At 46.1% G+C, this 22,449-nt stretch overlaps 2 protein-coding genes across 5 annotated transcripts in view; one reads left to right on the plus strand and one right to left on the minus strand.

Annotated features, from left to right (window-relative positions):
• PPP2R1B (protein phosphatase 2 scaffold subunit Abeta) overlaps positions 1-6,122 on the plus strand; it is a 36,584-nt gene extending 30,462 nt beyond the window's left edge. Inside the window, exon 16 of the mRNA XM_058545248.1 lies at positions 6,042-6,122. Within this exon, the coding sequence (XP_058401231.1) occupies positions 6,042-6,107 (66 nt within the window). The 3' untranslated portion in view covers positions 6,108-6,122. The remainder of the gene's footprint in view (positions 1-6,041) is intronic.
• Positions 3,954-22,449, minus strand: part of SIK2 (salt inducible kinase 2) — a 123,221-nt gene continuing 104,725 nt past the window's right edge. For 2 of the 4 annotated variants that reach the window (XM_058545244.1, XM_058545245.1), the window contains 7 exons: positions 22,029-22,193; positions 14,181-14,409; positions 13,412-13,696; positions 13,103-13,266; positions 12,230-12,340; positions 11,397-11,488; positions 3,954-10,701 (listed from right to left, as the gene is read on the minus strand). In XM_058545244.1, coding sequence (XP_058401227.1) covers positions 10,068-10,701; positions 11,397-11,488; positions 12,230-12,340; positions 13,103-13,266; positions 13,412-13,696; positions 14,181-14,409; positions 22,029-22,193 — 1,680 coding nt within the window. In that variant the 3' untranslated portion in view covers positions 3,954-10,067. The remainder of the gene's footprint in view (positions 10,702-11,396; positions 11,489-12,229; positions 12,341-13,102; positions 13,267-13,411; positions 13,697-14,180; positions 14,410-22,028; positions 22,194-22,449) is intronic. The other 2 variants (XR_009220767.1, XM_058545246.1) reach the window with 2 other exon arrangements.

A 22,449-nucleotide genomic window follows, 5' to 3' on the forward strand; every position in this document is an offset into this window, starting at 1 on the left:
TGAACCAGTTCTGGCTTGTCTGAGGTGGGGGCCATTCTGCAGCTCAGGAATCTCAGCTCTTTCAGGAGCCAGCTTTCTAAGGGAGGAGAGGCTGCTTGTCCTGTCCTTGCCCCTGCTAAGAGCAGATTGGGGGGGGGGGGGGCGATGTGCTGCCTGAGGGTCTCCAGGAGCTTGGGTGTGGATGGATGCTTGAAGGGTGAGAGCTCCTCCAGGGCCAACCTCAGGGCTGGGGGATTAGTTCTCTTGAACCAGAGAGACTACTAGAGGTCTGAGTGCATCTAATTAAAGATTGACAGCAGAGGTGAGAGCCCTGGGGAGGTCAGAGGTGGGCCGGTCACAGGGCCAGCTGGAGCAGTGTCCTCAGGCTCTGGCCTCTTCTCGGCACCTTCTCCACTGTGGGGGCTTGGGGACAGAGTAGCTGTCTCTGCAGCGAAGACCCCCAGGCCCTCCAACCCTTCTCCACCCAGAAGGTTGGCCTAAAAGTTAGAGATGGATGAGACCTCCCTTCTAGGTTGCACATGGATTCTCACAGATGTTCTTAATGTCTGTGGTACCCGTGGCTGGTGCTGCCCAGAAGTCATCACTGAAAATGAAGAAATCCTGGGCAAAGTTCTTGGTTCTTAACCTGGAGCAGGTGCTCAGAATAGGGCACCCACCCTTAAATCTGTTGAGACATTTCACAGGGAGCAAGCAACCATTTTCTGCGTCTGGTGTTGGGACAGTGAAGAGTTAAATGAAAGCAAGACAGGTGGAGGTGAGATACTATAACAAGCTGTCAGGGGAGCTGGGGAGTCTTCTGGATACTTTGTTGTTGGAGGGCAGTGCTGTCAGGCTACATTGGAATCGCACAGTAACCTGAGAGTTAAGTCAGCCAGTCTATGCTCCCGAGTTACCGTTGGGGATAACGAGGCTTTGCAATGATTTGCTCTGGTTAGTGGCAGGGCTGGGAGGGGCCAGGGGCTGAGGACTCAGTCAGGGGTTCTTTGCTGCCTCCTAGTCTGTCCCTGGCAGAGAATGGGTAGGCACCACCCTGACTGGAGGGCTTTTCTGGCCGAGGTGGCTGCTCCAGGGAGTGGGCTGGGGGAAGCTGGGCCCTGCTCTCCCAGCCTTGGTCCTGGCCAGGCCCTCCGTGCCGGGCCCTTTCATCTCTGGGGCCTTCTCCAACTGCCTGCCTGCCTGCCCTTTGGCCCTCTCTTTGCTGGCACAGGGACCCTGATAAACATGTGGGCTTCTATAGTGACCAGAGGTCAGTTCTAGGGGGTCCCAGACTGGAGCCAGCAGAGGCTGTGAACCCAGGGTCCTTCCCATGATGTGCTTCTAGGAAAGGCCTTGGGGGCTTTTTCCCTCAGTTCATTTGCGTCCCACTTGCCAACCGCGCAAGTGGCCCTGGCCTGGTAATGGACTGACTCCTGAGGGTCAGAGTTCTCAGTCAGGCCCCATTAGTCCCTCCTCTTTGGAGAGTGAGGAGAGAGATTGAGTCAGAAACTCCTACAGCCTGCCTGATGGAGAGAGTGACTCGATTTTCCCTTAGAGGTCAAATCCCCAATGCCTCCTTTCTTCTGGGCCCAGATTTTCTGAGCTTTCTGCCCAGCCAGCTCTTGGGGGCTCAGCTGCAGCGGCGGCGGGGGGTCCACCTCCCATGGTGCATTGTGCTCCCTCCCCTGATCCAGGCTTCTCGCTTGGTGGCTCAGCCCTGCACCTGCTTTGCCTGGGCTTCGGACCTCTGCCAATCTGACCAGCTCTGAGTCAGCTGTGCCGAGGAAAGTCCCCTAGAAACTTACACGAAGGGAGTTGTCAGCGCTCCCTAGGGGCATCTGCAACTGCAGGTCCAGAGGAGTTCAGCTGCGCTGGGGGTTGGGATGTTCGAGCAGGAAGGCTTGTTAGAGTGGAATGGCTGCAGGTACACAGTAAGCTCCCCACTCAGCCTGGCCTTGCTTTCGGGTTTGGCTTCGGGTTTGGCCTCTGTGATTTGTGGTCAGAGCTACATACCTGGGTGGGGGCAGGGTTGCCAGTGACCCCGTCACTTCAAGACCCACATCTGTCTCCCAAAGGGACATTGCAAAGGATGAGCCATGCGCAGCATTCCATCCCTTAGAGCTGCTCAGCCTTGTCATTTCTTTGAAGTGACATCACTGGCTGGGGCTGAAATGACAGAGCCACCTCTCTTCAGCTCCCAGGACAGACCAGCTGCAGCCTGTGCAGGTGACATTTATTTTGCAGCTACGTGGCACTTAGGATTTAGTGCACAAAGCCCAGGACTTCCTCCCACGGTACCCCGGGGCTCTTTTCCTTACCTGGATTCTCTCTGAAAAGCCTGAGGGGTTGCAGATGGAGGCACTAATGCTCTTTCTCAGTTAGGGGTTAGCAATCCCTCTAACCCTGTGAATGGGCCTCAGGGGTTCAGAAACTAACCCCTTCCCTGAAATTTTCTGTCCGAAGTTGTATGTCTGTGTATAATATGTTTCCTGGGAAGAGGGTCCAAAGCTTTTATCAGCATGTCAGGGATCTGTGAAACCTCAATTTAAGAACTAGTGGGGCAGAAAGGAGCAGATGGCCAAGAACTGAACCTTGGGGCCCTGCTACTTCCCTCCCCCTGGCAGGGCCCTGACTAGCGGTGACAGAGGTGGGCTCTGGTGAGCGGCACTGCAGACACTGGGTCCTTTTGGAGTGTGGGCACTGTTGGCAAACTCTAGTCCCCCAGCCCAGCCAGGAAGAGGCCCTGGGTCTGGTGCTCAGGTCTCCATGGTCTCACCCTCCTCCACCCTGTGCTGAGCCTTTGGCTCATGAAAGCCACAGAACCGAAGGATGTTCTGGAGAACGTGGAGGTCGGGCTTGATGGGCTGCTGAAGTTCTGGCCAGTCTCTCCTGGCAGGTCTGCTATTTTTGCCTGTACCCTGGACACTGGGGTTGTTTTTGGCAACACAAAATAAAAATGGAGAAATTTGGTGGGAAAGGGGAAAGTTTGCAAAACATCGTTACTGAAATTGACTGCTTTCCTTAAAAAAAAAAAAAAAAAATTGAAACTCTGTGTTACTGAATTCTTGGGTAGCCAAACAGGGGTAACAGCTGTTTTTGGGGCAGGACTGAGCGCTGTAAGTGGTGCTGGGGCAGCAGGACAAGCTGATGGAGGGCCTACTCTCCTCCTGTTCTGGGCTGAGAGTCTCCTCCAGCCTCCCACCCACCCAGGCAGCCAGCAGATGATCCCTGTTTGTGAACTGTCTCAGTTCTATAGCATGGGCTCAACTGGAATCATCTGAGTGAAACCAAATCTCAGTTGAACTTGCTGCCAGAAAGTAGGATTTAATACTGCCCTTTCTTTCACTCAGGGTCTGGCACAAAACCAAGTCCCAAATGTATGAGAGTGGCCCCAAATGCCTCGGCAAATGGATCCTACAGCACCTGAGGGCACTGAGCTGGTGCCTGTCCCTGTGAGGGGGTCCACCGTATGTGTGTGCGTATGTGCGCGCGTGTGTCCGTGTACACACGCAGTATTGAGGCCTTCTGCAGGCCCCAGAGAAGACGTGCCGTGGTGAAGAACTAGCAGTGTCTGGCTGGCCCCCATTCCTACCTCTCGCCCTGCAGCCTGCTTGTCCTCGGGGAGTCCGATGCGCCTGCCTTCCCTGCTCCTCCTGCTGCAGAGGCCCTTCCCCGACTACCTCTGCAAATCCAGGAGCACCAGGCAGCGCCCAGCCCGGGCCCGCCCGTGTGCAGGCTGCGGTTAGCAGTGCTTCCGTCAGCGTGCTGAAGCGGCTAACGTGCACTCGGGCGATTTCAGAGCGAGGTATTATTTACCCCGCTGACGTCAATGAGAACATATCACCCACTGTCCTTCTGCAGCCTGAAATGAGCACCAGAGCTCAGAGACACAGCCACCTTCCATACTTGAAAATTCCACCCAAGGCCTGATGAGCAAAGGCCCTATCTCATCCGCCTGACATGCACCTCACCCAGGCTCTTAGAAAACAAGTTGTTTTTATTTTAATTCAAGAGGGTTGGAGACGTAAAAACAGTACATTTTCCTTGCAGAAAATTACCCCCATTTAAATTACTGTTTGATACAAAGATCATTTATTAAACTGCATTTTAGGCAATTTTCTAACATTGAGTGACAGGTTACATTTTGATTTTTTTCACATTGGAGCTATGATTTGCACTCAAAATACCAAAGCTATTGAACTCACCACCTTTTCTTAGCATTTAGGAAAAAAAGCACACAGAAAAAATAACTACAGTTAGATTAACTTTATCAAAAGTAACTCACAAACCAAACATCCAACAAAGACCACCCTCCTCCTCCCTTCAGAAATAAGCAAATCATCTTGCCCTTTCTACAAAGTGCAAATATCTCTGTATCACTTTTATTTCTTATAGTCCCCAAAGAGAAGCAAATCTCCTTTTCTCTCTACTTCTTTTCCCTTCAGAGATATTGGTGGAGGCAAATTTCTTTTACCATCAGTAGTGGCAAAGTCGCACCACTTGAATTTCCTTGACCGAGCAAATCTTGAACAGATAGGCATCCACAGGCAGCGGCGACTCCCAGCTTTCTGTATTTGCTAATGTAACATTATTCCAATCTGGGGTCATATTTTTCCAGGATGTTATTTTGCACTTCTATTTTTAAAGCTCCCTCCTACCCACCCACTTTGCCTCTGAAAAGACTAAGTATTCAATCAAAGTTGTTTTTAACCCTAAAAGTGTCTAATCAGCACTTCTACTTGATGGGCCTGAATTGTAAAGAAACGTTACGGCCCTCCTCAGGACCAGGCTGGGTTTGTGATTCTTCTCTGAGCAGCCCCCTTTCTTGGGGTTGGGTCTCTTGGCCTGCAGTGGTGGGTCAAAGCTGTGCAATTTGGCCCCCTGGCAATCAAGGAAGGGTGTGTCCTTCTCTCATATACTCCTGTAGGAAATTACTATATTGTGCAACTTGGAGACACTAGACATGTTTGATGTGAACCTAACTTCTGTAGTTAACTGGACACGGGAAGGATGGCAGTCTGTGGGGTCTGTGTCCCCCTAGCCTTGTTCATGCAGGGCCTCTTGGACAACTGCAGTTGTCACCTGGAGGGCACCTCCTTCCCAAAGCCAGGCAGCTGTCAAGTGCACAATAAGTGCGGGGATAGTGTCACATTCACCCAGTGCTTCACCAAGATGGGGACTCTGTTTATACAGCTGTTTGCTCATGAGAAGAGTCAACTGCTACTGAGGAGGGAAAGAGCTGACTGAGAATCTGGAAAACCCACGAGCTTGTCCCGGTGCCTCCACTCACAAGCTCCGTGCACCTGGACAAGTCACGTAAACAGTCACATGTTCTTTGAGAGCTTGGGTTTCCTCAGCTGTAAAAATGAGGACGGTATCTGCCCAACTGATTTCATGGAATTGTTGTGAGGATTAGAAGAGATGACTTGTGCAAGTGCTGGGTATGGTAGTGCACAGATATAAGCTACTGCTCCTTTCGGACAGGCAAGCTGCACGCTAGGCTGGAACCATCAAAACTATCACTGGCTAGGGCAGTGCTGCTGCCTGTTTCTCAATCTCTGCAATAGCAGGTGCCCAATTCTGCCAGATGTGTTGAAATCTGCCCAGATGAGATGTGGACATTAGATGGTCGTGTAACTAGGGCGGCTGTGAGCCTTCTAGAATCAGCTAGCCTACTTTAATGGGAAAAAAAGGGTAAAACAAATATGAGAGGGGCACTGTAAGACCAGAGACTCTGGGGCCAAAAGGGGTTTTGAAGGCCAGACTTTGTTCATCCTGCCGCCTTCCAGGGGCCACAGGCCAAGAGACAGAAAGGGCTCTGTAACCAGTCACTTCCCTGGGGCCGCAGGCCAGGGAGGACCATACTACCGAACCTGTCAGAAGGGGTACATAAATTTTTAAAAATGTTTTTTTTGTCCAGTTTAGAAGCAGAGGCAGATGATACTGCTCTTGCCTTCCACACATCACTCTGAAGATAAGTTCTGTAAAAACGTCCTTTAAAAGCAACAAAATGATCAAAGTTCCCTGCCTATAACAATGACTCCAACTTACTACCTGTTCTCCAGTTTTTACCTTTGATGTCTAGGCACAAAGAGACCGAGCGGCTCAGGTGGCTTCCGAGGAGGCAGTAGAGGCAGCCCAGGGTAGGGGTGCAGATGCAGTCAAGGTCAGCCCCGGCGGGACTCCGCAACTGTTCACTGGGACCAGTGCTGTCAAGTGACACTATGTATTGTCTCTAAAGGAGGAGCAATGTGAAAAAGTTATCCGGAGTATGAATTTTCTTTAAACCAATAGGGAGCTGAAGTGTAACTGTTGATAGAGGTTTTCAAATATAATCCAGAGCTGAAAATTCTGAGCCCAACAGAACCCAGTATTTAATTAATTACCAGGGACCCCGCAAAGGAAGCCACTCATTTCCTCACGTCCACGTGGCTGAGCTGCCTGCACCTGACCCGAGGCTGCTCTAATTACCACACCTGGACCCCTGACCGCCTCTAACGAGAAGCTGCTGCTTTTCCCCTTTCTTTAGTTTCTGGTTGGCTACCCAATCACTCGCTAGCTGAGAATACACTCTTCTTCCCAACTGGAACAATTAGGTAGAATTCTTTTCTCTAAGAGCCTCCCCTTTTAGGTACTGACGACAGTGTGGGGGCAGAGTGGGAGAGGCCAGTGCCACAATGAATCCCTTCCGCAGAGGCCTTTAGTCGACTGGAGGGCGATGCTCCTCCAAGGTGGTCCCCTCCCTCCCCATAAGGGCACAGGGCCCCCCATTGCTCAGGGACTCTGACGTGAGGGCTGACTTTAGTCCCAGTCCCAAGCTCCTGCCAGTCCCACCTAACCGACTCAGGACACAGCTTAAACGAGTTCTTTATTTCTGAGGAAGAAAGGGACTCTTTCTCCTTCTTAGGAGGCAAAGTTTGATTCAGAAGAGAAAAGGTTTTGTTCATATCAGAACTCACAGAGTCCTTTAGTCCCATCTCATGGTCCTTCTTGGTGGCCCCAGATGTTTCCCATTAAGCAGATACTGGAAGGTGGTTGGTGTGGAGAACCTTTGGCCCCCTTCTGTGTTTCCAAGGTAGCAAGAGGCCGGTGCAGGCCTGGGAGGGGCAGAGGTGGCGAGGGGCGGCTGGGGATGGTCACTGGAGCTTACCAGCAGTTTTGAAATGCAACAGCCACCCTCTCTCTGTTGCGTTAACATGCTCTATTTGCCTTACAGGGACCTGCATATCAGCTGCACGTAAATACTAGAGACACACTTGCCTGACTGGAAATGGCAGAACTAGTGCATTTTTCCCAAAGCAGAGACTAATACCCCTGGATTAAAAAAAGAACATAAACAAAAAATAAAGTACCACACATATTGCACTTTTTGCCGAGTGAAATTTTTACCTCACGTTCATCTCACCAAAGTCTCTTCAGAGGAGCCTGGTTTACAAGATAATAAAGCTAATGATTATTATACAGTAGTGTACACACTGCTAATGTGAAACAGACTGGAAAGAAAGGCATTATTTCAAAGCAGCCTCTCATAAAAAGAGTGGTACGAAGCCTTCTTAGTGTTTCTTTAGTATTTGTGAAGAGAAAGCGGCTTGGAAGCTTACACAGGTCACTAGTTAGGGGACAGAGCAACGGCAAGGATCAGACAGGGTTGGGAAAACCTGATTGACCAACAGAACCAGTCTCCTCTCACCAGCTTACATTTCAGCAAATACAGATTGTTATGGAATTTATTGATTTCTGCTTGAAATAAATGAGAAAAGCAAATAGGAGCTTACAACACAGGTCCAGGTGAGTGCCCGCGCCGCTGGTCTGTCGGTTCCTAACAGACCTGGCCACTGCTGGTGCTTCCCAGTGTCTCTCTCTGGGTCCTTTAACTTTCCAACAGGCTCTCCGCTGTCCCTCATCTGTCGTCCTACGTCCTGCCATAGCTCCGAGGCTTCCTGGGCTAAGTGGCCCATGGCCTTGCTTGGGGGCAGGCGTTCATGCCAATCTGTAATTGTGCCCTTCCTGCGACTCTGAAACGAGCGGCCCGCATTTTCAATCTGGAAAGCATTTTAATTTCATAAATATTACAGCACTTCTGTAGTATATTTTAGGAAATATCCTTCAGTCTAAACAAATCAAGCCCCGTTTTATAACTGGCTTATTTTGCAAAAACTCAGAACAGATTAGAGATCTTAATGAAAGGATCTCTTAAATGAAACGATGTGATCTATTTCACGAAATCATCAATCTTAAGCACGAGGAGGAATAAACAATCCATAGGAGGAACAGCATTCATTCTTCCTGGATTTTCACTGCGTGTTGTTAAATCACAGCACGACAGTCCTCCACCACCACCCTTTCTTGCTAACACCCAGAGTCCAACCCCAAGCAGAGGGCCTCCTTGAAGCGGCCTGGTGCCAAGTGTGAGCCTGAGACAAGGATGCTCAAGTTACCAACACTGGGAGGGGCTGGGCGGGGGGCCGGAACAGAACTACTCAGACCGTCCATGCTTCTCCTCACCTGCCTGGACACTTACTACAAAGAGGAAAGGCAACTTAAAGGTGTGTTCTAGATGCAGCATCAGTGTAGTATCTCTCTTCTTTGTGCTTTAAGGAAGATGCTTTGTGCTTAACGCATTCATCTGCTGATAGGACAAACCGTTCTAAAGGACAGAAACGATAGTCTTTGTAAATAATACTGAATCTGTAACCCTTGGATGTTACTGTCCAAATGCCAGGTTACTCATTACCTCTACGTATACAGTCAACTAGCTGTAGCATCTAGTTTTTACTTACTCTGATGGATGAATTGTAAGGGTTAAGGTTAAGTTTTACTATAGTAATATAACGTGTTTGGCAGATGATCTGCTTAAATGGTTAACACATCTGTGGTTTTTGAATATTGCTGTAATACTTGAACATTTCATTACAAGTCAAAACTAAGGAAATTAAGAATGCGATTCCCACATGGTGGAAAACAAACTCTGAAGTGACTTTGGATTTAGCATTGACATAAATGGAAAACTGTTGGTTTCTACAGAAAAGAAATAATTAAAGCATGATCTGGGAGCAAAGGCACAGCACTACCACTTCACATGGGAGATTAAAGTTCATTTGTCTTGTCCTTAAAATTTCTAAGCCCTATATGAAACTGTCCAAATATACAAAGCTCAATAAACTACTAGCAACATAGAGTGTAAAGTCAAAGTAGTTATTACATTGTAAAAGAGACGCCAGGTCCTCAAAGACCAATGGCCCCGAACCAGAAGTCTCCACAAGGACTGTTCAGGAAGAGCCGGTCTTCCTGGGCCCGGGGCTGCTGCTCCTGAGGGTTTCTCGAATCCTTGCCCCCAGTCTCCACTGCGGTGGGTCTCTGGTTCTACAGGTGACATCTTTGCCAAGTCCACTCTGACGCTCTGTAACCAGGACACCTGCTGAAGAAGTGTGTCACCTGCTCCCAGCGGGAGACGACTGACAGTCTCAGGGGTCAGTACCAGCTGTTATTTAGTGGCCCCTGAAACAAAGCTCACACTCCACTGCTTTGCAATGGTCTCAGGGACAACCTGCATCAGCAGCTTAGAACTTAAGATTCAACGACAAAGTACTCTGTCCTTTACTTCCTGTGCATCAGATTTCATTATGTATTCTTGATCTGCCTTTAAGCAACATGGTGTTGCTTGGCTTCAGTGAAAAATATATTGCCTTTTTTTTCTGCCCATATATAATGGCACACATTTTTTCCTGCTTTCACCAAGGTTTCCCTCGATAATGAAATGGTGTAGTTCTGCATAAAACCTGGGTCTGGATGTCATCTTCTCATAAAAACATTTTTTGGTGCCTTCCGTGAGAGCTTGCTCCACTTGACCTAAGGGCGTGAGCTGCAGCCTACAACTATGTTCCAGCACTTGCCACAGAAAACTGTGGTGGGACAGAGCCAGAAGGAAGCAACATCCACCAGGCCAGGCCCTCTGATTCCAGTTGGGTGACTTGATTTTTTTCCCCATTAGCGAGAGGGCAGGAAAATAAGCTTTAAATTCAAAAGGCTGGAATACAAATAGAAATACACACTCTTCCTTCACTTGACCTGCCTCCCTTCCTGTGCTGAGGTTAATTTACCAGGACGTAGCCACTATGCTGTGGGTCCACAGCCTCCAGCATTTCACAATCGAAGAGTCCGGGGAACTCAGAGAGGGCTAGAGGGTCGTAGCTGGAGGGGGCCTCCTGCAGTCCTGAGCTCCTGGGACAGTCTGGAGTTGCTATGCCACTCTGCTGGGCTCCATCCATGGGGTACTGACAGGCAGCGGCATAGTCTGGCTCAGGGGAGGCAGCACCTGGCAGCTCACAAGTCTGATAGGAGAACTGTAAAGGTGCTGGGGCAGCTCCCGACTGTTGTGGTGGCGGAGGTGGTGGTGGCGGCGGTGGTGGCTGCTGCTGCAAGTGCACGGGCAGTGGAGGAGGAGCCCGGGGACCAGGCGAGGAGGGCAGGGGCTGCAGCCGCATCTCCTGGTACTGGCTGAGGAAAGGGCTGTACTGCATTTGCTCAGAAGCAGGCTCCAGGACGGGGCTCAGGGGCTGGGTCAGGCTGAATGGCGATGGCTGCTGTGATGGCGGTGGCGCCTCCTGGTGGGGAAGGGGCAGCTGCTGACTCGGTTGTGGGTATGAGTTCTCTGCTATCTGCATCTGATTAAAATATGCCTGCAGCTGAGACTGTTTCTGGAGGAAGAGTCGCTTCTGCTGGAGTCTAAATTGGCAATACCAAAGAAAGAATTTTAAATCCTCTTCAGTGATGGCTATTTTAATGTAAATCCAGTATCAGTCATTAGCTTTAGTCCCCCCACTTCTCTCTTTCCCATGGCAGAAGAAAACAAAGGCGTGGTAGGAACCAATTGTGTCTGGTTTCTTAAACTCCCAATTCTGACTGATCCCTCAGTGCTCAAGTGAACACTAATTCATTTTCTCTAACACTCTGAGTTTTTCTCCCTATGAAGCGAGAGACTGATTTCCCATCTGGAGTGTTTTGAAGGTGGGGTAACACCTTGGCCTCTGTGGGTGTCTGTAGGCTGACGGATTAGGAAAATTCTACCTTGGCCACGCTGCTTCTACTAGCAAGGCCTGGGGCAGGAATTACTGCAAGGGAGGATGGAGGCCTTCTCTGTAGTATAACCCACTTAGACTGCATTAGGTCACAGATTCTGAAAGCTTAGGTCTATTCATAACCCAAAGGGGAAACGAAGAAAAGGAACACAAAGCACATTTCGGGCTGCTATTCCCTGACAGGTCCATATGCTACGGACACTGGAATATCTGCACTGGCGATCAGGTCTTGAAACCTATTTTCCTCGTAGAGGCAAACACCCAGGGGAGAGGACAACACACCTGGCATTCCTAAGTCTTCCACAAAGAAAGTGACTTCTTTGGCCAAAGACCCTCTCTCACCTGTGTTCCTGCAGCTGCTGTTCAAGGCTCCGTGGTGGTTCTTTACAATAAAGCTGACAGGTGTTCTGGGCTTTTGACAGAAGGCTGGGCTTCTGGAAGAAGAGAAAAATAATACAAACATAACAATATGTTGTCATCTAGAGTGCAGTCGTTACACTGTACTTCTGCCTGGAGTAGAAGCCAAGTGTGTCCTCCAGAATCCATGCAGAGTGAAGGGACTGACACTTGCTCACTGAGACCCTGGCAGAGCCTTGTGCCCAGTAGCATCAGGTCAGCAGGCCGGGATTGTCTCAGCTCTAATCTACTTCAGTTTTCCATTTCTAAAAGTCCTCTAGGACTGTGAGGTTCGTGGAGATTAAAAACAATGAGAAAAGCGGAGTTAAGTGTTGATAGCAAAGGCCACAACACTTGCTGAATGAACGAATGACTGATTCTTTATGGGATCTATGTTATATCATTTTTAAAGATTTTCTGGCACCCATGTAGAAAGTTGATATTAAAATTTTGCTGACTTGAGATTTCCACTTTATTTATTATTCATTAGGAGGCATAACATTAGAAGCAAAGAAGCCAGGTTTCCCTTCCTACCACTCAGTAGTGTTGTCCTCTCCTGGGGCCTGAGGACAAATTCTTTTTTGCTGCCAACAGAGAGCATAAGGCTAAGTCTGAACATGTTTTTAGAAACTACAAGCGCAGAGTCAAACCCACCTGCCTATGAGGAATCAAGCAGCTACCCTAAAAAAATACCAAGCAAAACAGGTTTCTGCCGTGCAGAAAGGCCGATTCTGCATGGACGAGCACAGTGAGCTGCAGGAACAAGGGGAGGCTCCCACCTGGAGTCTGTGCTGCAGGTACTGGGCTTCCAGGCCTTGCCGTTGGGAGAGCTGAGGACGCACACTGCTGGCGAGAGCAGACACACTTTTCTGCTGCTGAGAAACTTCCTCCTGAGGGGCAAGGGGGTGAAAACGTTTTCAGTTCTCCATGTGGGAGAAAGTTTCAATTCTTAGTTTAAGCACCTTGGCAAATGTCCAAGAAGAACTCCAACTTCGCAAGATATAATACTCCAAGCTCTTTACTTAACTAGGAGGCTGAGGGTTAATCACTTTGCAGAAAATGTACACACGTATTATCTGCAGTAAACGATTACCTAGTCAGCACTGGAGCAAAGGCTCTTGATGTCCTCGGGAGGCCATTACCTTCACGTGGGCATCAAATGCTATAATATCCCTAAGGCACTGACAATAGGCTCAAAATAAAATTTATTGGATAAATAGTAATATTTTTTGTATTTTTAGCATAAATAATCCACTTATAATAGTTAATTACATGATACCACATCAAAGGTACTGGCAACAAGCTTCTCATTTCTGTGAAGTTTATTATTTTTAATTTGTGTGTGTGTTTGGGGGGAAAGTTCAAGGGAAACTATAAGAGGTAATTCATATCAAATCTTCCCTATGAACCAAACACAGCTTGAGAGCGTCTAGGCCTCCACATGGTACTGATCACCCAGGGCCAGTGTGGACGGGTCTAACCTGTCGGTGGCAGGTGGCAGCAACAAGAAAAACTTTCAGTTTGTGGGCTTTCCAAAAGAACCTGTTTGCTCCAGGACTGGAATAAATCCTCTAAATGAAATGACGCATCTTCAGGACAAACTCATGCCTCATACTCACAGAGCCACTGTGGGAAGGGCCCAGAGCACCCACCTGAGGGGAACTGCTAGCAAGGTCCTGGAGCTGAGGAGCAGCTGAGGCCAAGTTAGGGTCTGCCTCTGATCCTATTTGTTCATATAGCAACTGCACTTTGTTTAGCTCTAGGATTCCTTTGGTTCTAGCCAGATTTTGAAGATGTTGTCTAAATGCTACAATTCCTGAAAGAAAGAACAGTGACCAAACAGTTTAAATAAAACACAAGGCCTTCCAGTGACCACAGCGGTAAAACCAACATGGCAATAAACACCCTCAAGTCCTACAATATAAGAGTTTTAAAAGCCAGAAGAGAGGGCAGTCACTCACCTTGGGTGAGGGAGGTATCCGATGCCCTGCGGCCCTCTCTGAAGCTCACTGGCGACCTGTTGTGGGCCTCTCGTTTCTGGGAGCTCAGAGCCTGCATGGCTGGGTTGGCAGGTCTCAGGCTTATGAAGGGAGACGTCATGCGGGGTGACGGCTGATTGGCTAACATAATGTCCTTAAGGGAAGGGTTGTCCTCCAGAAAGTTCAGGTCCCTCTGAACAGACCCCATATCATACTCAGAGTCCACACTGTCAAGGGAGGGGTTGTCACTCATGGAGAAAATTTTCCCTTTAAGATACAAACAAAACAAAACAACAGATATGACCAACAGCAAGTAGCATCTCCTTTGAACATTAGATACAAAGCATAATGAGCTTGAGTTTTCACAGCTGCAGTATCCTTAATCTCCAACCAAAACATCTTTTCAGAACCTTTCTACATGTCAATTTAATCAGCTTTGAATTTAGTGAGGAAAACACTCCAGAACATGTATCCATAAGACCTTTGCCACTCTCAAAGAGCCAGAGTCCTTCATGAATCGCACAGCACTCAGATGAATCCTGGGAGTTGGGGGAGCCAACTCAGAGACATTTCATTTAATCTTTGTCAGCTGCTGAGCAGGCCTAAGCCTACAGCCTGCTGAATGTGGTCCATAAAGGAATAAGACATACACTATATTCTAGAAACTGGTTGGTATCATTACTGTCTCTTGGGAATTGGAATAAGAGTTGATGCTGTGAAGATGTAACCTGGTGCTTACTGGATGTCATACCTGAACCAGGCATCACGACCAGCTGATTGGTCACTTCTGACAGAGTGTGCCGTCTCTGCCCACTGCGGGTGGACTGGAACGCGTCAAAGGCCTGACTGGGGTCCTCCTCAGTCTCTCCTTCTGCCTCCAACCCTTCATCAATGGAGGTCTCCATCATGTTGCTGGGCAATGACTGGCACCCCTTCCTCACCAGGACAGGAGGCACAGGGTCCAGCAGACAGCCATTTACCTAAACATCAGTGTGAGAGGAAACTCTAAGTGACAGCTCTGCTGAGACGTTAGAAAAATCCACAAAGGAAAAACTGTCGACTTGTAGCAAACTAGAAATTAAGTAAAATATTAAAAATGTACATATTTGTTACTAATGACAACATGTAGATTAGAAGTCAAGGCAAGTCAACTGCAGTACTTAAGAGACAGAAGCCCATTATGACCCAAATTGGCACTGCCTCTCAGGTTTCTCTGAGTCATCATTATTACAATAAACAATTTTTTTAGTGGTTTCCAGATGAATAGGGGTATACTAGCTTGAGGCCTACCAGTTATTTTTTTTAAATAGGGGAAACAAAGAGGGGGAAGATGAGATTTAAAAAAAAAAAAAACACCTGCATGGCTCATAGCTAAGAAAAAAGAGTAGTCACCAGCATTCTTCTCATTTTCAACCACAAAACATACTGGAAGGTTCTAGACATACTTTTATGTTCATAATTTAAGTACCTGCCCATTTGATTTAGTCTTTAATTGGTTCTATGTGCCTGAGGAATGGAAAAAAGGATTCTTTAAAGACAGACTGATACCACAAAAAGGACTGAAAAAAAACCCAAGTGGCAAACAGCCAAAGCCTTCCATTATAGAATAACAAATGACTCACAGGCCCAAAATTCCAGCAGAGGTTAATGAGCACCAGTGCACCGAATCCTCTCTCCTCCAGCAACACACACAATATCTATGGTTCTATCCCACAGGGAGGAGCTGGGCACACTCCTGAGCGAGAACTCTGCCTTCCTCTGCAGTTGCCAAGCAAACCACCTAATGGCAGGCAGAGACAGCAGACAAAGGGGAGCGGTGGTTGCCAGTTCTTCTGGCTGGTAAAAGCCCCAATGGGGAGGCAATTATTTACCTCATTACCTTAACTATTCCCCCGTGGAAATCTATCCGTTTTCTCCTATGAATAGCTGCTCAGGAACAGCCAGTCATAAGACGCTGAGTTCTAAGCAGTACTTTCACCTGGAATACACTGGGTAGAGCTATTGTTTCCTTTGGAAGCAGGAGAAGCTCATGTATGTGAGAGGTGACGTGGGACATCCCTGTGCCAGACACAGGAAACTTTCCTCTTATGGCAACCAATCTGAAGGCATGGCAAAGCCCTTTATTTGGAGACGGAGACTTGGGTGACTCAGATCTTTGTTTGCTTGGGGGAGGGGACAGTTATTCCATAAAAACCGTTCTGGGGCTGTAGCCATTATTTGGATAAGGTAGCTAATGCATTATAGGGTTTTAAAGTGATGAGTGGTCATTTAAAGGAAGAGTGGCAAATGCCTTCCTCCCAGGCTAAGACCAATCTTCCCCATTGCACCAGAAAACAAAAACTCTGAAATCTGGCCAGCAACACTTATGCTCCCTGGGCCCTTCCTCAGATAAGTGTTCCCTTTTTGATACACTTCATAGTTTTCCATAGAAAAGAATGGCTGTTTGGGAACTTATACTCATACCTCTAGGTTCCTTAACTGTCTACTAATACAATTTTCTAAGACTAGCCAGGGATGATTTAGAAATGAATAAAGCAGCAGAGAAAGCACTATTATTAAGTATCTACCGAGCATCTTTACACTTATAGACTATGTCAAAATTTTATCAGATATTTCTTGCAGTATAGCCTTAAAACAAGGTTCTTTTTTTCCTTGCACTTTTTTTCCTTAATAGAGAAAAGTTACCTTTTTCTGAGTACTCAAATAACCTTGCAGTCCTGCTAAATTTACAATTTTTTCTTAAATTGTCTGCTTATAAATTTATATCCTCATCTAGACTACAAGAGAAATTATGTCTTTCATTTAAAAATATTTGCTGAATTCAATTTTATCCTGGGTCAGGTAAAAAACTATGATCTGTTTTTTCAGATGATTAAATCAGAAAGCACTGTGGGGGCCTACTCATAGTGAATAGGTGTGAACACCTTCAGCTTTAAGTTCATTTCCTGAAACAGGTGATAATCACGCCACCCTCGCCTGCCAATTTACCCAGGGACTTGACAGAACAAATTCAGCTCTAGGATTTTGTGATTGAAATATTGGGCTGATCTACGTAGGTAACCTAAGCTGCTAGAAATAAGATCTTTTGCTCTAAGAAATACCTAGGCTAACTGTAAATTACAGGACTTCAAAATACAATGTGGGTGAAATGTACAATTTTCCAATACATTGTTTTTATCTTTCTTTGAGCTCAATCAGTCACTTCACTTCTAAGAGACCTCATATGCAATAGGTAGTATACACACGGGAGTCAAACTCTCAGAAACTCCACTCTAACTGATAACACCCCTGAGCCTACCATAAATATAAGACCCTGGCACAGAAGATTGGTAGACTCTTATGGACTGAATCTTGTGTCCCTCTTGAAGTCACATATTGAAGCCCTAACCCCCAGTGTGGCTGTATTTGGAGGTGGGGCCTCTAAGGAAATGTTAAATGAGGTCATAGGGGTGGGGCCCTGATCTGGCAGGATTAGTGTCTTTTTTTTTTTTTTTGTGAGGAAGATCAGCCCTGAGCTAACGTCCATGCCAATCCTCCTCTTTTTGCTGAGGAAGACTGGTTCTGAGCTAACATCTATTGCCAATCCTCCTCCTTTTTTTCCCCAAAGCCCCAGTAGATAGTTGTATGTCATAGTTGCACATGCTTCTAGTTGCTGTATGTGGGACGTGGCCTCAGCATGGCCAGAGAAGTGGTGTGTTGGTGCGCGCCCGGGATCCAAACCCGGGCCGCCAGTAGCAGAGCACGCGCACTTAACTGCTAAGCCACGGAGCCGGCCCCAGGATTAGTGTCTTTATAACAAGAGACACCAGAAAGCTCTCTCTGCTCCATGTGAGCACAGAGGAAAGGCCATGGGAGGACATAGTGAGAAGGTCGCCCTCTACGAGCCAGCAAGAGTCCTCACCAGAAATCAAATTGGCCAGAACCTTGATCCTGGACTTCTAGCCTCCAGAACTGTGAGAAAATAATTTCTGTTGCTTTAAGCCACGCAGCAGCCTGAGCAGACTAATACAGCAGACCCGTGCACAATACTAGCCAGCGAGCTCCCAGTGCAGGCTAGGGATGTGCCTTATTTAACTTGTATCCTGAGAGCCTGGCCAAGTTTGGCATATATTGAGGAGGTGCTGTAGGCTCAAGCCCAGCTCCTCAGCCTCAGCTCCATCACTTATTAGCAAGTTGCTTAACTTCTATAAAGCTCAATTTTTTTTCACTTGTTAAATGGAAGTGAAGTTGTTTGGGAGGATTAAGTAAAATATTGTATCTATTATTATTATTTCTTGACCAAAGAGAATGCTTTATAACAATAAAAATTTAAAAAGCATGAGACTAAAACTACATTTTCTTTTAAAGCATTTTTACCATCTTAAGGCAAATTAAAATAAACAAATAACCAGGTGAGGAAGGAAAGAACTGGATAACCCCAGTTCTAGAAATTTATCCTAATGAAATAATCAGAGGTATAAGTAAAAGATTTAGACACAAGGATATTCACCTGAAGCATATATGAGGATGCAAAAAAATTGAAGTACCTGATGTCCAAAAATAGGAAAGTAGTTAAATAAGGGTACAACTAATACAATATATTAGGCAGTTGTTAAATATAACTCATGCTTTCAAAGAAGATTTCATGATATGGGAAAAATGCTCATAATGTTGTATTACGTAAAAGCAAGATACAAAATTACATATAATAGAATACAATTTTGTTTTCACTAGTCTATCTACTTCCTGAGCCTCTCTACACTTACCTCCCCACCCATCCATCCATCCATCCACCCACCCATCATCCATCCATCCATCTATCACCAACTCTAAGGAAACATGCCAAAATATGTTTATCTTTGGGTAGTGGGATTATGGATAAATTAGTTTTTTCTTTATCCTTTTCTGAATTTTCCAGGTGTGATTCTGATTGGTTTTATTTATAATTTAAAAAAATAAAACCAAAGTTAAAAAATTCAAATTCAGAAGTAAAAGTGCAATTTCTCCCCTTTACAAAGTAGCCTTAGAGGTTAACACTATTAAGAGTTTTTGATGTATATCCTTTTCAGACCTTCTCCTACGTATACTACCTTTATAATATGAAAAAGGTATAAAAATGTAAACAGAGGGCCGGCCCTGTGGCTTAGGGGTTAAGTGTCCGCGCTCCTACTTGCGGCCCGGGTTCGGATCCCAGGCGCGCACCGACGCACCGCTTGTCCAGCCATGCTGAGGCTACGTCCCACATACAGCAACTAGAAGCATGTGCAACTATGACATACAACTATCTACTGGGGCTGTGGGGAAAAAAAAGGAGGAGGATTGGCAATAGATGTTAGCTCAGAGCCGGTCTTCCTCAGCAAAAAGAGGAGGATTAGCATGGATGTTAGCTCAGGGCTGATCTTCCTCACACACACACAAAAATAATAAAAATGCAAATAGACATGGAACGCCTCTACTACACTAGCATTTTCACAGTTTAGCCTCACAGTTCCCTTCTGCTATCCAGCCATGAAGGTGGTAACTTAGAAAATCCTTTTATTATAATCTCTAATAAAATGTTAAAAGTGATTGAAATGTGTAAGTGGGTGTGTGTGTAAAATTCATCATTCCCAAAGAAACCCTCAAAAGAGAAAGATCGACCCTACAGGGTTTGTGCATTTGCCCAACGGTCTCTGTGTCACCTGAGGGTTTCAGTTACTGCTCAGGGTTGGGTCAGAAAGGTGCTATTTTTTGGAGAAACCCCAAACCAATGTTTCAATGCAGACTCCCTAAAAGATTTTACTAACAGTTTTAAGTTGTAGTTGAAGACTTCTGGGAGGGAAGGAAAGGTGAAATCTCTGCCACAACACTTGCCACCAATTGAGAGTAGAAATGAATGAGCAATACATGCAGTTGTGAAACATCTTTTAGAAGACAACAAATGAGTGTTATAGTGAATGGATATGAAGCAATATGAACAACAAGGAATTGTACTTCTGTCTGATAGTTTTCTGTGTGTGCATTTATTTATGGGCCCCAAAGAAAGAAGTATAGAGAAGGCAGAGGGACAAGCATTTTTGCTGATGTAAATGAAATAGGCCACAAATAAGACAAGTGCATGTCTATGGCCTAAGTGCCAGGGTGGCACTGCCAGTGTGGGTGGCCAGTTCCAGCGTGGCACTGCTCTTCCTACAAATGCAAATACACCATCTAGCTCTGTCTATATCTTTCACAAAATCATTCATTTCCTGTCTGTTTCCTAGTTACGGTAACAATCACAAGCTTTAAAAATAGCTTGCCCTATATAATACGGCAGACAGGGCCCAATCTGTGTTTCGGGCCTGATGCCCTCACAGACAAGCTTTTAGCAGACTGTATTTTAATTTTTTCAAGGGAATTGGATCTTAAATGAATTATGTTGCCCCAATTTATGTCTAAATTTCTGAGTGAGAATGTAGTAGCAGTTTATGAGGTTACTGAACATGCTAGGCAAGCATAGGCAGAGAAAACAGACTGTCCACAGGAAGTGGCCTTGTCCCGAGGGACATGGACACTAACTCCTTGTGGTTACCAACTCAGTTTAACACCTGCCTGTGGCAGCCTAGCATCAGCCCGCCCTTGACTACGCTCTAGCTCAACTCAGCATTTAACTTCTGAACCAGCTCTACCTCCAGAGCTCCCTATTTCTGAAAATGGCACCCACCCTCCCAATCACCTAGGCTCCAAATACTGTTACCAGCTTGGACTTCTTCTCTCTGGACCCTAATATTGATCACTTTTATCCATACAATCTCATTTATATCATCCCCTCCTCTCCAGATTTACGAGCACTATCCTAGTTCAAGGCCCTCATCATCTAGTTGCTGGATACATGCTCTAACCTTCTGTTGTACTTGTCACCAGTCTCTCCCTTATCCAATGCAGGCTATGTACCCTTCCAGGCTGATTTCTGAAGCACAACATGGATCATAGTGCTTCCTTGATCAAAAATCTTCAAGTGTTGGGGCAGGCCCGGTGGTGTGGTGGTTAAGTTCGCACGCTTCGCTTTGGTGGCCCAGGGTTCATAGGTTTGAATCCTAGGCGTGGACCAATGCACTGCTCAACAAGCCATGCTGTAGTGGCACCCCCATATATGAAATAGAGGAAGATGGGCACAGATGTTAGCTCAGAGCCAATCTTCCTCAGCAAAAAGAGGAAGATTGGCAACAGGTGTTAGCTCAGGGCCAATCTTCCTCACCAGAAAAAAAAAAGAAAAAAAAAAAAAACCCTTCAATTGTTTCCTACTACCTTGGAGAGGTCCATTTGAAAAAACTCTTTTTGACAATGAAACGCATTCCCACATTGAGAACCCTAGCCTAGAGAAAAAGTCTACATCCCTTGGCTTGCCATTCAAAGCTAAGCTACTCGTCTTTATGTCGGACGACTTCTTGCCACATGCCCTGCTCCTCAGGCACACTGAGCTACCGCTCTGACTTGGATGGACCGAGGTTTCCTGACGTTTGCTCTTGCTCAGGCTTCTCCCTCCACCGAGATATCACTCCCTAGTTTCCATCCACTCTGATTCTGCCCATCTCTCAATTCCTAGCTCTGACAGTTAACCCAGAGACTTTGCTGATCAAACCAGCTAAAGAAACTCCCCTTTGCCTCCTTCTAGTCTTGCAGCACTGTGATTTATAGCTCTTTAAGGGACCAATTATGTTTTATCAATTTAGTCAACACCCGGCACATGGTCTTTATGCATCATGTCTCTTCCTCTGGACTATAAACTTTGAGGCAGAGCTCACGTCTGACTCATCTTTTTAATACCTAAAGAGGCTAAAATGATAGGAAACCAATATTTCATTGAGTATCTACAATCTGCCTAGAACCTCTCACATAGTATCTCAATTAGTCCTCACAACAGTCTCATAAAGTTGGTATTCTCATTTTACACAAGAGAAAATGGAGGTTCAAAGAAGTTAGTCACCTTGCCCAAGTTTACATAGCTAGTAAAGAACAGTCTATTTTGAACATACTCCAAGACATATGTTCTAAGACCTGCCCAGTAACAGGATTCTCTGTACTGTACTTGATGCTAAGTATATAAAACACATATTAGAAGTTAAATAAACACCCATTAAATGAGAGAAGCTGTCATCTTCCATATACAAAAAGCCAACTTTATGCAGTACACCAGGATAAACTCATCTCCTTTAAGCACGTTCAAACTGGACAAAAAAAAAGATGTTTAATTGACCAAAAAAGACAGCCCATCATTTTGCAGCTGTAGCACACATGGCAGAGGAGAGGCAATGATAACATAGACAAAGCTCAACTTAGCACAGGAGTTGTATTTTTGTTTTCAGACTTACGATTTGTTTATAAAAACAACCCCAAACCTATGAGGATCTAGAAACTTGAAGGGGGAGGGAACTGGTTAAGGAAAGAGAAAGAAGAAGGTCGTAACAGTCGTAATGATAAGACGGTGATGAGACCTGAGTTTAGCCCTGGATGCTTTTCTCAGGTCTTCTGCACAAAAACAACACTCCCAAGGGACTTGAGGAAATGACAAAGTTCAACAAAGCCAAAGTACAACACTCGTGGGCCCAACTGAAGTCTCCAGCCAACCTGCAAGCTCAGAGTCTCTTAAACCCATCCGTACCTTTGGAGTGTCGACACACTCTTCTTCCATAAAGGCTGCTTCCGCCTGACAGCCAGGTGCTGGAAATGAGAAGGCCTCCACATTGGATGCCTGTGGGAGGTGGGCAGATCGCATCAGTCGCACGTTCGGCGAATGTACGGTCAGGGGGAGCCCCACAGTTTGTGCCTGTAAATGTAGCAAGAACAGACAGTTTGGGAACATTAATACTTTTCTATATAAATATACAAAATTCTTGGAATAAAGTAATTCTTCCTGGTGCAAAGTAAGGATAAATTTTTATTTGTTAAAAACTCTACAAAAGATTTGATGAAGTATGTATATGACACAGGTAATGATATGAAACAGTCTCAGCAATCCATTATTCTGAGAGAGGTTGTACAGAATTTCACTGCTGTTCCATGATGAGGTGCATAACTTTCAC

This window comes from Diceros bicornis, chromosome 7 (genome assembly GCF_020826845.1).
Source record: "Diceros bicornis minor isolate mBicDic1 chromosome 7, mDicBic1.mat.cur, whole genome shotgun sequence".
Classification (NCBI taxonomy): domain Eukaryota; kingdom Metazoa; phylum Chordata; class Mammalia; order Perissodactyla; family Rhinocerotidae; genus Diceros; species Diceros bicornis.